This window comes from Ascaphus truei, chromosome 4 (genome assembly GCF_040206685.1).
Source record: "Ascaphus truei isolate aAscTru1 chromosome 4, aAscTru1.hap1, whole genome shotgun sequence".
Taxonomy (NCBI): Eukaryota; Metazoa; Chordata; class Amphibia; order Anura; family Ascaphidae; genus Ascaphus; species Ascaphus truei.
In genome coordinates, this window is record NC_134486.1 from 214,871,443 (window position 1) to 214,888,486 (window position 17,044).

The 17,044-nt window shown below is 41.7% G+C and overlaps 1 protein-coding gene across 1 annotated transcript in view; it reads right to left on the reverse strand.

The window, feature by feature from the left end:
* Positions 1-17,044, reverse strand: part of TSNAX (translin associated factor X) — a 57,580-nt gene that overhangs the window by 8,883 nt on the left and 31,653 nt on the right. The window contains exon 5 of the mRNA XM_075596843.1: positions 10,316-10,440. Within this exon, the coding sequence (XP_075452958.1) occupies positions 10,316-10,440 (125 nt within the window). The remainder of the gene's footprint in view (positions 1-10,315; positions 10,441-17,044) is intronic.

A 17,044-nucleotide genomic window follows, 5' to 3' on the forward strand; every position in this document is an offset into this window, starting at 1 on the left:
ATAAGTATGTTCCTGATGTTGAAACCCTGTGTATAAGACTGAATCTGGCCTTGTTGAATTGATATATAAGTATGTTCCTGATGTTGAAACCCTGTGTATAAGACTGAATCTGGCCTTGTTGAATTGATATATAAGTATGTTCCTGATGTTGAAACCCTGTGTATAAGACTGAATCTGGCCTTGTTGAATTGATATATAAGTATGTTCCTGATGTTGAAACCCTGTGTATAAGACTGAATCTGGACTTGTTGAATTGATATATAAGTATGTTCCTGATGTTGAAACCCTGTGTATAAGACTGAATCTGGCCTTGTTGAATTGATATATAAGTATGTTCCTGATGTTGAAACCCTGTGTATAAGACTGAATCTGGCCTTGTTGAATTGATATATAAGTATGTTCCTGATGTTGAAACTCTGTGTATAAGACTGAATCTGGCCTTGTTGAATTGATATATAAGTTAGTATGTTTGAATGTAAAAAGGAAATTTTTTTTTTTCCCCTCTTAACTCTGTGCTGTTAATTGAACAAATGGAACAAGGTGACTGATTGGGGAGGGGGAGGGTCATGTGACCTTTTTTTGTGTATAATACTAACAGCTCAGCTGCATTGGGCAGGAACTGCATTAGGCAGTGAGGCATTAGGCAGTGAGGTTTTTAAGTGATACAGTTAGACTACAGTTTGACTAGAGGTGACTGGGGACTGCTTCTTTCTGCAAACTCTTTAACTCAAGACAACAAATGGTAAGCTATTCAGATCACACTATGATCCCATGCTTGTTAGCCTGCATAGTTTAACCCCCCACCCCTTTACAACTTCTTTCACTGCAGCCTCTCCCAAAACTGACTGCACAAAACACTGAAACCCTGACTTGACCCTAGCATTGCAATGCAGCAAAACACATGACAAGGTACAGGTTCACCCCTGCTGTTTAGTCTGCACACACTCACTCTGCTCATAACAGCTCCATGCAACACTGCCTACCTCTGGCATCATGAACCTGCTATGTCTTCTAACTTTTTTCTTTCTCCTGGCCTCATGGAGATGTTACTCCCTCTATCCACTACAAACTCCTCCATCCTGGCCCGCACCCAACATCACCATACACACTGGACTACTCAAAAGCCTTGCACTATCTACTGAATGTTGGTGGAGAACTCTAAAAACCAGCACACCAACCACTGCTCACTCTAATGGAAAACACCACAAATCTACAACTTGTAAACAACTACCCAAATTTCTTCTCATACTATTACTCTCTCTAGCAGGTGATATTGAAACTAACCCAGGTCCTCCCATTTCAGCTCTGTCCCATGCCCCTGAGAATTCCACCTTTAAATTCCAAAAAGGGCTATCTGTCGCCCATATAAACATCCGGAGCCTGCTGCCCAAACTAGACGAACTAAGGGCATGGTGCCTTATGCATAAACCCAAAGCCATCGTTCTTACAGAAACATGGCTATCCTCTAAAACCCCTGATGCAAATATCGCCATTCAGGGATACTCCATTTTTAGGAGAGATAGGTCAAAGAGAGGAGGAGGGGTGTTATTTTATATTGCAGACACCTTACAATTTACACTGCTACATTGCCCACCAAGTCCACCCTCTTTTGAAACTCTAGTTGGCAAAATCTGCCTCCCCTTTTCTAAGCCCATCTTGCTTGCTGGCATCTACCGCCCCCCTAAAGCCCTTCTACAATCCCTGACTGATATCACCCAATTTCTTGGCTCCATTTCCTCTCTGAATGAGAAGAGTGAGCTGCTAGTTCTTGGGGATTTCAACTTCAATTGGCTTGACCCTAAAAACCACAAAATCCAGATACAACTCAAGTCACTTAACCTATCGCAACTCATTTCCCAACCCACACGAACAAACCTGAAATCACACAACCATTCCTTGCTTGACTGGATTCTCTCCTCAAACCCCAGCAGAATCCAATCCTCTGGCATCCTTCCTGACATTTTCAGTGACCATGCAATAGTGTACTGTGTAAGGAAAATTAAACCGCCCCATTCAAGCCCCAAAGTTCTCCTCACTAGAACATTTAAAAACTTTAACCCACAACAGTTTCTGGATGACCTTACCAACTGCCCATGGCACAGAATCGATTTAATTCCCGACCCTGATTCTGCGCTCGACTATTTCCAATCCGAGTTCTTAAAACTCTGCGATACCCATGCTCCACTACGCAAAATAAGGGTACGGGGGGCCCACCTTCCATGGGTTACACCTGACCTTATAGAACTCTACCAGTTCAGGGATGCCTTGTGGAAAAGCTACAAAGTAACTGGCACTACCAAGGATCTCAATCACTACAGATGCCTGCGGAACGTGTGCACAAGGCAAACAAGGCATGCAAAAGCACAATATTACTCTGACAATCTCCTCCAGAATACATCAAACCCAGCTAATTTCTGGAAGGTTATCAACAATATATTCCAGCCTCCTAACCATCAACAACCAAGTAATATCACTAAGGGGGATATTACTCTGACAAACCCCACTGACATTGCAAATGCATTCAATGATTACTTTGTGGGGTGTGCCACTAACTTATTAGCGAAACGCAGCACAAACCCCAAACCTGAATCTCATCCTGGGAGTACCCCTATAGTCCCACCCCCTCCCAACACTGCCCACAATTTTCAATTTAGCCCAGTATCTGAAGAGGAGATTACACAAGCGCTCCTCAAACTAAAACTAAGCAGCCAATGTGGACCCGACTTACTACAATCTAGGTTCCTACGACTTGGTGCCCCAGCCATTGCCAAACCAATTGCGTCCATAGTCAACTCTATCCTGTCTGCAGGCCATATCCCTAAGACCTGGAAAACTGCCAGAGTTGTCCCAATCTTCAAAAGTGGGGACAAAAACACTGTCTCAAACTACAGGCCAATCTCACTTCTCCCAATTCTATCCAAAGTTATGGAAAAATGTGTCCACTCCCAATTAAGCGAGTTCTACACCAAGACAAATTTCCCTAGCCAATTCCAGTCTGGGTTTCGTCCCAAACACTCCACCGTAACTACCCTGCTAAAAGTTTGCAATGAAATCCAGTGTGGAATGGAACGGGGACAACTCACTGGTGCAGTATTCCTAGATTTTGCAAAGGCTTTTGACACAGTTGATCATGCTATCCTGCTTAACAAACTCCAGAGCTCTGGAATAGGGAAACATGCTTTAAACTGGTTTCAGTCCTACCTATCAGGAAGATCCCAACATGTGTCCATCTCAGGCTCTAACTCCAACCCCCTGGATATCACCTGTGGTGTCCCGCAAGGCTCTGTTCTGGGGCCCCTACTCTTCTCAGTGTTCATTAATGATCTTCCCACAGCTTGTAAGGAAGCCTCAATACACATGTATGCAGATGACACAATCCTGTATGCACACAGCCATAGCCTCTCTGACCTTCAACACATACTTCAGTCTGACTTTTTGAGACTCGAAAACTGGATTTCCCAAAACAAACTGTTTTTAAACACTGACAAGACTGTAACAATGGTATTTGGGACCAAGACTAAATTTGTAAAGCTTCCAGTGACTGAGCTCCTGATTAGAACCAACGCTAAAACCACCCTAACACCTGTCACTAGTTTTAAATACCTGGGCTTATGGTTTGACTCCCACTTAACATTCGGGATGCACATTGATACCCTGACAACCAAGACCTATGCCAAACTAGGGGTACTTTACAGGAACAAATCCTCCCTAAGTCTCCTGGTCAGAAAGCGTATTGCACAGCAGATGCTAATGCCAATTATTGACTATGGAGACATAGTACATGGCTCGGCTCCTCAAACCCACCTTAGCAAACTTGACACCCTCTACAATTCAATTTGTCGTTTTGTTCTCCAATGCAACTACAACACACATCACTGCGAAATGCTCAAAGAACTAGATTGGTCATCACTAGAGTCTAGGCGCAAAGTTCACCTTTCCTGTCTCACCCTCAAATACTTTCTGGGCAAGCTACCCAGCTACCTGAACAAGCTCCTCACCCCTACCACATGCAGTACCTATCACCTGAGATCAGACTCCAAAAGACTATTCATGGTCCCAAGACTCAACAAAATATCCGGACGTTCCTCCTTCTCCTTCCGTGCACCCCAAAACTGGAACAACCTACCAGAGACTCTCATATCCACCACCAGCTTAAGTTCTTTCAAATCTAAGGCTGTCTCACACTTTAATCTGGTCTGTAACTGTTTCATACGCTCATAATATATATTTTCTTTAACTGTGCATGCAATGTCTTGTATATAAATGTATACCTTGTTCATTTATGTAACTGTATTTGTAACCATGTATTATTTGTTTTACTCTGTGCCCAGGACATACTTGAAAACGAGAGGTAACTCTCAATGTATTACTTCCTGGTAAAATATTTTATAAATAAATAAATAAATGCCTGCCAGCGAGTAGGTAAGGCAGGTGATCGTGTGAAGGCGCCCCTGAACCCACTACCGGTAATAGGGGAACCCTTCCAGAGAGTAGCCATAGATATAGTGGGACCTCTATGATCCCTAGCTGGTCTGGTAAGGGTTACATCCTCACAGTGGTGGATTTTGCAACCAGGTACCCTGAGGCTGTCGCGCGTGCCACCATTGAGGCGAGGACAGTAGCTAAGGCATTGTTATTTTCTCTAGAGTAGGATTCCGTAGTGAGATTCTAACTGACTGTGACGGTGAAAGGATTAACCAGGATCATGAATTAAGGTCAAGTCCACCTGGTTACCCATGACCCGTGTGTGGGGGTCCTAGAGTGTCAGCTCTGGGACCCAGATGTTGAAAATGCATTGCAGAGACTGTATACTAATTTTGCGACATTAAAGATTTATTTGACTTTTGCCTTTACTGGGTTGCTGGGATCGGGAGATTTCTAGGCTGTAAGTTTCAGGGTGGGTTTGTCGGACAAAGTCTTAACAGAATGAGTCTATGTATCGGGGTTCCAAAGTTATGGGATACCCCAAAAGTTGTATTCGGGAATTGAGTGAGATTCTCGGATACAGCCAAGCACATTACTCCGCCAAACTCTAAGACTCAAAGCGTTATTGTGGTTCACCATCAGAATCCCTGCTGCAGCATCTTCCAGACAAGGTAAATGGGTATGAAGGGGTTAAACTATATCTGCATCTATACACGGAGTCCCTAGTGTAACAGGGGTTCCCCAAAATAGCAGAGATACCTAGATACATACCCAGGTACACTGAACCTAGTGTAGGGGTTCAGGGGATGCTCCAGCTAAGTTATAAAGCTGAGCCTGATCACAGTGTCTAAGAGTTTTCAAAGCTATTTTTATAATGTGTGCCAAGAATGAGGCTAGTGAATGTAGGGAATATATATAGGCATACCCCGGTTTAAGTACACTCACTTTAAGTACACTCGCGAGTAAGTACATATCCCTCAATAGGCAAACGGCAGCTCACACATGCGCCTGTCAACACGTCCTGAACGGCAATACTGGCTCCCTACCTGTACCGAAGCTGTGCGTAAGCGGGGAGACTATAGAGCCTGTTACACATGTGTTATTTATATCAGTTATGCCCGTATATGACGATTGCAGTACAGTACATGCATCGATAAGTGGGAAAAAGGGAGTGCTTCACTTTAGGTACATTTTCGCTTTACATACATGCTCCGGTACGTTAATGCGGGGTATGCCTGTACACTCACTCCATCCCTGACACCAGAATAGGAACTCATACCTTTTAGCACACAGAAAACACAACACAATATATTTTATTAAATAGTTAAAGTTTAAAATATATATATATATATATATATATATATATATATATATATATATATATATATATATATATATATACATATTGATAACCTGTATATGACCTGAGGGATTTTCTAAGTCATGGATTCAGCTCATGGATGTGCCAGCCCAGATGGCAACCAAGCTTGGTGCCTCGGTGTCTATGTGGAGTCCGTACTTGAAAGCCCCAGGGATGTCAAGGTGTTAGAACAGGTGCAGGGTACTGCAGTTCTGCTTGAGTACCCACATCCAGGGCTAACACAAGGCTATCCGGCAACCATTTGCCAGAACCCAGACTCTGTGGAGCCTGGGCAGCGGGTGGCTTGGTATGCAAAGAGGCAGAGGTGCCAGGTTGGAGCATTCCCCTTTACAACCTGAGAAAAGGTGCCCTCCCGGCTTTACAATACTGTAAAATCGGTGATTGGCTGGCAGGAGCATTCCCACGCTCTGATAGGCTGCCCAGGTTAGCGAATGAAAGCCTGAAAACCTTAAGAGAGCTTGCAGCCAATCAATCAGGAGCGCAGATTCCAAGCGCCAAACCAACAGCGGCAAATTCAAAGATGCTCTGGACTGAATAAACGCGAGCCGGCTTCAAAGATTTTGAACTCAGAAAAGTTCCTACGTCCCGCTTTTGAGAACGTAGTGGTCGCGTCTGGCATTGCATGCCGAAAACAGTTCCAGGACTTTTGTGAGTAACTACCCAGTCATTGGAAAGTGCTCTAAAAAGGTAATCTTGGTGAATATTGTTCCAGAAACTGATTTATTTGTTAGCCCTGTTCCCAGTAAGTGTGTTAACCTTGTGAATTGTGTTACATTGTGTGTATGTCTTTTCGTGAAATAAATTACCATTTATTTTACTTTACCATCTTGTTTTGCTCAATCAATGAACCCGGTAATAAAAAGGTGTTAAGAAACCTTGTCTCCCGTGACACTGACCCATGGGTCGCAATTCATGAGTGAATTACTACAGTGTCTCTGGGATTCGTGCGGGGTGAAGAACCAGCGCACAACCTCCTACCACCCCCAGAAAAACTGTTTATGTGACAGGTTCAATGGTACCCTGAAGCAGATGCTTCGGCATTTATAGAGGCTGAAGGAAAAGACTGGGAGATACACCTGCAGCACTTGCCGTTTACATACCGAGAGGTACTGCAAAAATCTACTGGCTTCTCACCCTTCGACCTTCAATATCCATGAGGGATGGGAAGGGGAGACTACCAATACTGATGCTTCCGTGCTAAAGTATGTGGTAGATCTCAGGGACCGGTTAGAAAAGCTCATGGGGTTGGCACAGGCTAATCTCAGGGAGGCTCAGACCAAGCAGAAGACTTAGGTAAAAACAAGGTGAGGGAGTGGTTGTTTGGCAGACAGAGTAGATAAACAGCAGCCTTTTCATAATGTGGCAGTTGTGAGTGGAACGATGGTTGTAGTTGAAGGTGCAGTTACAATTGGATCTTAGCAGGGATAGGAGAAAAAGGGACCAATAGCGCAAGATGTAAAAGAAACTTTAATACAGCATGCACATATAAAATAGTCCCTGTGGATGCACACACACATTTGGTAATGTCATTCAGGGCATCAAAAGGTATCTTTTAGTTCAGGATCCTCTCTCTCCCCTCCGACGTAGGATTCCGGTGGATGTCTCTGCTCTCTGGTTTGCCTTGTGTTCTTTCCTAGTGCAGCCGCTGGAAATGGCACTCGGCTGCGCATAGAACTTTGGCGTCACGATTCTCCGGTTCCGTCGTTTACGTCTCCTCCTTTTGCTCACTCAACGATTTTCGTTGGCTCTTGTCCAACTTCGTCAGGAGTGATTGGTGATCCGAGCTACCTACACTAATAATACCAGAGTCCTTCTCCTATTGGTTGGGAGGGAAACTGGAACAGGGCGTGTGATCGGCTGATTCACTAAACTGCCAACTATCCACACGTTTGCCAACGATCCCTAATACGACCGGGCACATATTATTAGTTTCTTAGAACGTAATTCCTAACAAACACAATCATTTATTTATACTATTATAACAGTGTCTAACTTCTAGTACATCGGACACATACGTTGTGCATTAGAGATGAGAGTAGAAAATCACTCAATGATTCTGTGAAGCAGATTCGGCACAGTCCTGAACCTAGACAGTAAAATACTATCCATCAGACGGCCGGCTCTAGTCAAAAATATGTGTATATGAACCAAGTCCAAGAAACGGTGCTCAATAGTACAAATGAACATATATTGCAATAAAGTATTTGTATAATGAAGTTGTTAGGTATTGGATGAACCTATAATACAGTCTTGTGAGACTCTGGACCTGATGCATGTAAACTCCTATAGGGATTGAATAATAGGACAGTACATATAGTGGTTCCAGACAATGTCTGGTAGATAATGAATCCTCTATGAAAATACCACTAGGATAGTCACCCTGGAGTAGCACCTATGTAAAGTCTCAATACCTCCAATCATGAAAAGAGGGGAAGGTGAGTACTCACATGTGTCGCAGTCCATCCGTGCATCACGCAAATAGGCAATAGCAAGATATGTCCATCAGGAGCAATAGCAGAGCACAGCAATGAAAGAACAAGGGGCTACACACCAATGTAGTAGAAATAAAAGTACCTTTAATCCATGGTACACGTGGTGACACGCAGGTAAACCACTCTAACGCGTTTCAGGCCGTAGCCCTTTATCAAAGAGTGAGTTCGCGTCTCGTCAAACTGCTACTCTTATATACGATCCCCCGCCCCCAGCAACCAGTGACGCGCGATGGATTGGCGCGAAATTCTTAACAGAGCAACACCATCGGAAACAAAAGTGCAGATGACGAGGAGATACAATAACCAACATGGTTATACAATTCACATAACATAAAACATACATGATAAAAGATATATAGACATGCATGATTGAAAAAATATTTAAAAACAACGAACTATTCGAATGGACGAAGATATAAGCAGGGGACTCAAATTTAGCTAATAAACATTCTCCATGTAATGAAATTTATAAAACGGCAGCGGATCAGTCAATTTTGTCTAACAAAATGTATCATTTGAGAAATAATGTGTCTAGTTAACTAAAACCACGCTGATAATGTAGGAATTCATCAAAAACAATAATATTGGCAGATGTTAGAAAAAGCATATGTACATAAGCAGAAGTAGCATGAATCTAAGCTCAAATACAGTGGATGTAAAAAATATAGCAACATGTTAGTATGTATCAGATTTATCTTCAAGCAGATTGAGCTGTTTTGTAATATATAAACATTATGTATTGAATATTACAATTATGATCATAAAATCTGACAATGTGGAGTAAGTGATGTCCAACAGGGGAAGGTGATATGAGACACTCCTAGGAGGAGAACCTTGTTTCTATATAGTATAGAGGCGGGGGATCGTCTATAAGAGTAGCAGTTTGACGAGACGCGAACTCACTCTTTGATAAAGGGCTCCGGCCTGAAACGCGTCAGAGTGGTTTACCTGCGTGTCACCACGTGTACCATGGATTAAAGGTACTTTTATTTCTACTACATTGGTGTGTAGCCCCTTGTTCTTTCATTGCTGTGCTCCGCTATTGCTCCTGATGGACATATCTGGCTAGTCAAAAATATGACTCCGGACTACCATTTGCCCCACCAGACTTGGAGGAGCCTAACGCAGCAGGTGGCATCAGAATAGCAAGTGGCAAAGGTGATAAGGATAGAAGATAGCTGGGAAGTGGGTAAAAGCAAGGTCAAGATTGGTAATATACTGTACCAGACAAAGAGACAAAATGCAAAAATAGAAAAATAAAAATAGTGAACTAATGAAATTAGAATATTGATGAGGAGGTGTTGCCCAAATGCATGACTATGATGAGAATCACGAAAAATTAATAGTGCATACGTTTAATTGCTGTAATATATTTATTTTTAACCATTTTTTTTTCATCTTGCGGTTTCCCTGCTTGCGAGAGGCAGAATAAATTCTTTACTAAGACAAAGTCTACTTGAGTTATTTATTGTCCAACCTTTAGAAACATGACATTGGCCTGACTTCTAACTCAATATGCAAACCACTTATGGACTGGGTTTGTCGGCATCCAGATTTGCAATTGATTGACCATTGCTAATAATAGAAAAGAGTATCCACCTCCGACATAAGAAACAATGGTGATACCAATTAACTGCTTTTGTAGTAATCCAAAAATACAATCTTATGCGAACAAGGTCTCAAGAGAATGACATCAGTAAAAGAAAAAAACCTTTGAAATTTGGCTCTGTTCTTTCGCTTGTGGCTTTTCCAGAATGTGCACATTTGAAACGTGCTTTGTTTACCGACAAGTTTTGGTCACTTCCTTTTCCTCTTTTAAAAAGTTTGATGAAAGATCTTTATTGCCTATGCCTGGTGTAGCACACAGGAAAATGAAATGCTTCCTATGTGTGGAAATACCAGTGGGAAGGAGCAGACAATTTCAATAAAGGGTGGATTTAAGCAGTGGACCTTAAATATGAATCTTAATCATAAGAAGAAATAAAAAGAAGAGAAACACGAACAAAATGGTACTTACAGCATCAAGCACCTTTTCAAAATCTTCCTTGAATATTAACTGTTTGTTGATATCTTCAATGCTAACAAGGGTACTCGTTTTAATAAAATTCTGGAAAGTGACAGCTTCTACATACTCTTGAAGCCCTGTATGGAAAGGAGTGGATACGTTAAAGTATTAAGAGTATCAAACACACGTAAAGCACTTCCCCTGGATAGGCTTTTATGACTGCAGCTGTTCAAGCAGGGGGACAGTAGCCTTTTGCATTAGCTCCCCATGTAAGGTGCACTCATTTTAATTTTCTGAACGTGCCTGAAAACCGGAATTCATCATCTGTTGAACTTGTTGTACATGAGCTTTTAGATTTCAAAATCCTTGAGTGCAATTTACATTTACAGAATACACCTCTCCAAAATAGATATACCTGTTAAGTTATTGAACTATGTTTTTTCAATGTGGCCAAGCTGATATTGCATTTACCAATGCAGCTTAAAGGAGCAATCCAAGCGGGCACATTTTGTAGCTTTTTTAATTACATAGGATTGAAGCAGGGGGTCTACCCATTCATTTCAGCTTTGAGGACCACTTGCTACCAGAGATACCGAAGAGGGTGTCAGTATCTCTCTGCTTTTTAAAGCTCCGCATAACGCAGGCCTATAGGAAGCCGCACTGGATGATGACATGGCTTCAGATTGGCCCGTTGGGTGCGAGAGCTTTGAGAAGCAGCCATTACGTGAGCGGCTATCGGCACCCCCTAAGGAGTTAAGTATCTCGGGAAGCAGGAGGTCCATGGAGCAGAAATTAATGGGGTCCAGCACTGTAGAACCCCTATTTCAATCCCATGTTTAAAAAAATAAATCCACCCGCTTAGATTGCCTCTTTAAGAAAGCAATGAAACACCATAACAAATGGTTTTAAGGTTCACATACTATGACAAAACAATTATAATGTATTAAAGCAGACTATAAATTTGTTATGGTACATGGAATCAAACTGTCGATTAGAAGTAAATTAAAGCAGAACAGGTCCTACCAAGGTTGGGCAATTACAAAACATTTCCCTTGGTAATGGTATTAAAAAAACACGCCACGATAATATTTATATTGATGTCTGCTGAATAGTATGCACAGAAAAGAACACTAAAACACAAACAAAAATAACTAGTTTGAAAGTACAGGTAGTCTTCGTTATCCAACGTTTCACTTTACAACGAATGGCATATGCAACGCTTTACAATGCAACCCTGCCGGCCGTTTTTCGATGCCGGAATGCGTTATCCAACGCTCACCGCCACTAATTAACATGGGACTCACTTTACAACGGTTTCACTATCCAACGCAACTTCCAGAACGGATTCCGTTGGATAACCGAGGACTGCCTGTATAGTTTTCCTATAATAAAAATGTGGAAGGTATTTGGTTTTAAAATGTATTACAAATGTAATGTGTTTTTAAATAAACTACATTTTTTTTTTTTTAAATAAAATACCCTCACTTCCTCAGAGATGGGGGTAAGGAATGTAACCAGTGGAATTGGGTAAACACAGCGCAAAGCTATCCTCAAGGTAAAATACGAGTGCTGCTAATCTCAGTAAAGAAGGCAAGATGTGGTGCTATGATCCAGCTGTTCGTCAAAGGTTAATGATTTCCATGGTTGATCGCAATACATCATCAGTTAAAAAAAATAATTTACAGTACATATTGACTTAACGTCATTACTTATTATTGCCATATTACCATCATATCAGTATATTGCCCAACTAGTTCCTAACATTTTAAGTTTAATGAGCATCGGGACTTTTCTTGGCATTTGGTTTTATTTAATCAAGGAGTGGGGTTACAGAAAACATGTAGAAACGGATCATTCTCTTACCAGTTTCGAAAAGGAAAATAATAAAAGTAAAGATCAACAATACAGATAAAAAATAATGTTTTGCTGTAAATTGCAAAGATCTTACCTGCACATTTTAAAATTAGAAGTGTCAGAAGCAGAAACCTATCAATTCATGAGCCATTTAATATTACACTGAAACAGTTTGGAAACAGACTTTTCACAAATAAGCTCCATGTATATATATAATAAGTTACTCAAAATTCTAGGTTTGTATCTCTGTTGAACCACTTCAACTATAATTTACAATCAATTATTAGAAAAAGTTATCTTCACATGTATGGCAGATACATTATGTGCAACAGAAGCTTATTACACTTCTACAATAGTCCTATTTCCTAAAATATTTTTAAGTTATTCTAGAGAAGGGTAATTGTTACACTACAATAGAAAAATACAACCGGTTCCTTTACTTCAATAAAGGAAGCTCCAGGAGTAAATATATATATTTTTTTCCTCTAGGGAAAACAAATCACTCAAATACAGTGACTCAAAATATTAAGCCCCAGTTCTAGAGACAATGGATATCCTTTGTTTAACATTTCTAAGGTGAAGGATCCTATTCTTTTCGCAATCAACTATACATCCCTTTCTGCCTTTGGCTTTACTCCAGACATGATTAATATACAAGTAATTTGCCCTAAGTCCAAAGCAGGTTTTAGGTGACTAGTGTATATGGAGTTTGCTCTGGAAGTGTGTGTAAGTCTGCACGTCTTGCCATTTCAATCTACACATGGGGAAGAGATCTCTTACTTACACCCCACCCTAGCACGTTTCTTCATTTACAGCAATGAAAACAGTGCATGTATTTAAAACAGCAATCCACAGGAGTTATTTAGAGATTGTATTAGATTACAGTCACTTACTTTCACTCATTTAAGTTATTATTAATTACATGTGTACAAAATCAGAGTGCTTTAACTTATTTTATTTTTGTGAAATACTATTTGGATGGATTGTGAATATTTAAAAGTACAGCTGAACCCCCTTATAACGCTGTGCTTGGGGTCCAAAGAATCACATCGCGTTATAAGCAGATCGCGTTAGAAATAATGTACAATTGTATGCGTTGCACAATAAAGTATTTAAGATACCAATAATCGTGTTGTAAAGTATTCACAAATACGAAAATTGGGAGCCACGCTTGCATCGCGTTATAAGCGGATTCGTGTTGTAACAAATCACGTTATAACGGGGTTGAGTTGTATATACTTGTTTATGTCAGGTCCCAGTGATTATTTTAGAATACTAAATCTAGCATTAATTAAAGGAGCTGTTCATGCAATATCGTACAATAACAAAAACAGTTCTGTAGTATTTCATCAGTGTTTCCAAACCAGGGTTCAGCGGTACCCTGGGGTTCCGGGAGAAGATCAAAAGGGTGCTGCTGGATTTCCCACATCTCCCAGAGCAGGACAGTTTCCTCTATCCTGGATGGCTGCTGCTGGGTAATGCAGCCAATCAGGAGGCGGTGTCAGGAGCCTGCAGGGTGTAGCCAAGCAGATGAGGAGGAAGCAGTATGGGCAGTAAAGAGGTGAGGTTGTGTGTCTCTGTCCTGTGTATTTGTTCTGTTGTGTGTGTTTTCTGCGACTCCTCTGCCCCTTCTGACTGTCTGTCTCTCTGCTTGTGACCCTATCCTGTTGGAGGGGTGCCTCAGCAACTTAGCACTGTGGTTAAGGGTGCCCGGATAAAAACAAAAAAAAAAAATACGTTTTTAACCACTTTATTGGATAATACTGTACTTACTTCAAACAGCTTATATATTTTTTAAATATATACACATTATATACATATACATATATACACACACACACATATATACACACACACACATATATACACACACAGCCTTTGATTAACTTTAATTAAAACTAATTACCTAAGCTGCAGATCAATTCGTTCTCCCGTGACCGATCAGCAAAATCCTGCATCCCAGGGTTCATTAAATGGTTGTCTTTCAGTTTCAATTGAATCCTTCAGATAGCATAACTCAGTAGCTATAATGTATGTTTATATTACCAAGGTAATATTTTCTATTGTTACAAGTCACAGATCAAACTGCTAGGAATATTGGCAACAAATCACAAACAGGATAGTGTTTACAAAAGTCTTGCACTGCTGGGGAAGTGTGCTAACGCCTGCTATAGAAATCAAAAGATGCTCAGATTATTAAAACTCAAAAAATGGCATTAAGAGTAGAATTTAAAGGAGGCGCATGCGCAATGACTAAGTGTATAGCTTCGAGTGTAAGCTCCATCCCTCACGACACTAATTAAGCATTAAATCAGCGATATTACACAAAAAGGTGAACCAAAATACTAAACAAGAATCGGAATACTTAGAGATGGCAACGAGAGCAAAATCGCGGCGATCTACCTCCGTTTTAACAGATTATTTTAACAAAGGAGGTTTGCCGCGTGCGTCAAGTTCAAGGGCCCCGACCCCACGGGAGTGTTCCGACTCGGAAGGAGACAGGTCGGAAGATCAAGGAAATGATAGAGACCAGCAGTTGGTCACACAGAGAGACCTAAAAGAATTCTGCGGCGAAATAAAAATATTTTTTCAAAGAGAAATGGCAGAGTTGAGGAGAGATATCAATAGCACAGGCAGTCGTACCGATGCAATGGAAAAACGACTGGATAAAACGATTAAATCTCCCCCAAAAAATGAAAAAGCAACTGCCCATCTAAAAGCCCTGATAAATAACTAATCCGACAAACAAGAATACACAGAGAACAGAGACAGGCGTAATAATATTCGGCTGAGAGGGGTGCCAGAGGATATCACAGACCCGGAGGACTACATTTCAAAATGGCTGACGCACGTTGCCTGATAAGTCTGAAGCAGACCTATACTTGGATCGGTGCTATAAATCAACACCTATTTTTGACGGTGAGGGGGTAACCAGGCTCACAAAGGTTAAGCCCACTTGGTTACCACTGATCCAGGTCTTGGGTTCGGGAGTGTCAGCACTTGAGCCCAGTGTTTGTAAATGCATTGTGTAAAATTATGCGACAATACAGAATTTTCTGTGTTTTACCTTTCCAGGAGTGCCAGCAAGCAGAGATTGCTAGGCTATGGGTTTCAGGGTGGGTTTTTCGGAGAAAGTCTTTTCAGATTGTTGTGCCAAGGTAATCAGGGACCAGAGTTGCTAGATCCCCAAAAATGTACACCGGACATCAGGTCGAAATCCCGGATACATAAAATGCTCCTGCCTTGAAAACGCTTACGCGACTCACCGCTTGGATTCCCTGCTTCAGCACAGACCAGAAAGGTAAATGGGGTATAGGGGTGCAAGGTATCACCTGAATGGTAAAGGGGACCCTAGTATAAGGGGATGCCCAGTTAATGCCCTGATCACCCAGAACGTGGTATAGGGATTCTGGGGGTGCTCCAGCTATACATACAGCTGTGAGGATTTTAAAAGTCTAAGTCAGGTTTGCAGTGTGTGGGGGATATGGCTAGTGGGAATAAAAGTTCAGATTCTCATTCTATCCCTCATAACCAAAAGACTTAAGACAGTATAGCAGTGTAAAGCATATTTTATTAAACAGGTATGTTTAAAGTGTATAAATGCTTGTGCACGGTATATGAGCTGGTGACTTCCAGGTCCACGGTTCCAAGAGACCATGTGGCAACCAAGCTTGGTGCCATCAAGTCTGCTCGGGTCCCGGACATGAAAGCCTCAGAGGTTGCCAAGGTGTGAAAGCCATTTGGGCCAGAGTTAGGCTACGCTTATAGTGCCGGCGACGTCGAGCTGCAGTCGCTGGAAAAATCAAATTGAGATAACTTCCAGCGATCGCGACCAAGCCGTCGCTCCTACTATAAGTGCACAAGACAGCGGCAATGCATTTGTTTTGACGCGATGTCGCGTCGCTGTCACTATAAGCGCAGTCTTAGACTCAAGTACTCATGTCCTGGGATGAATGGAAGTCATCGGACCACTATTTGCCCCAGACCAGACTGTGATGGCATTAACTCAGCGGGTGGCTTCTGCCTGACAAGCAGCAGAAGTGCCAGATTGGCGTATGCCCTTGTTAGAATCTGAATCCACACATGCCCGGCTTAGATAGACTGGTAAGATTTTTCCCACACTCAGATTGGCTGCCATATTTCATGAATGAACTCTGAAATACTAGAAGGATGCCTCAGTCAATCCAGACGAGAGCGTGAGAACAGCAGCGGTAAATGTGAAACGCCCAAAAGATGCTCTCGGAGAAATGGCAGCGAGCCGGCTTCAGAAATGTCAAGGCGGAATATTTTCTAAGTCCCACTTTTCGGGCCAAGTTCTGAGAACGTAGCGGTCGCGGCTAGGATTGCAAGCCAAAAATATTTCCAAGACGTTTGGTACTAACTCCCGGTCAACGGATTTCGGCATCTCCGGACGAAAGACCAGTGGCGTCAGGAACTTCACGCCGATTTGAATTCCAGGATATTTCGGCCCAAGTCCCGGTCAACCTAAAGACTTTGTTTTCTTTTCTATTTTACCTAGGAAAGTCTAGTTTTGCAGCCCAGACCCCCAGTAACTGTGTTTTCTTCTGTATTTTGTAATTCACTGTGTGTACGTCTGTTTCAATGGAATAAATGACAATTTGTTTTAGTATCTTATTTTGCTCAGTGAATGATCCCGGTAAAAAAGGTGTAAGTACCTGGTTTCCCGTGACACTCTACAATCTCGCTTCCGCACTGCTCACTCCACTGAAACAGCCCTCACTAAAATAACTAATGACCTCCATGCCGCCAAAGACAGAGGTCATTACACTCTGCTCATATTACTCAACCGCTCTGCAGCTTTTGATTTTGTGGACCACCCTCTTCTCCTTCACATTCTCCATACTCCTGGTATTCGTAACAAAGCTC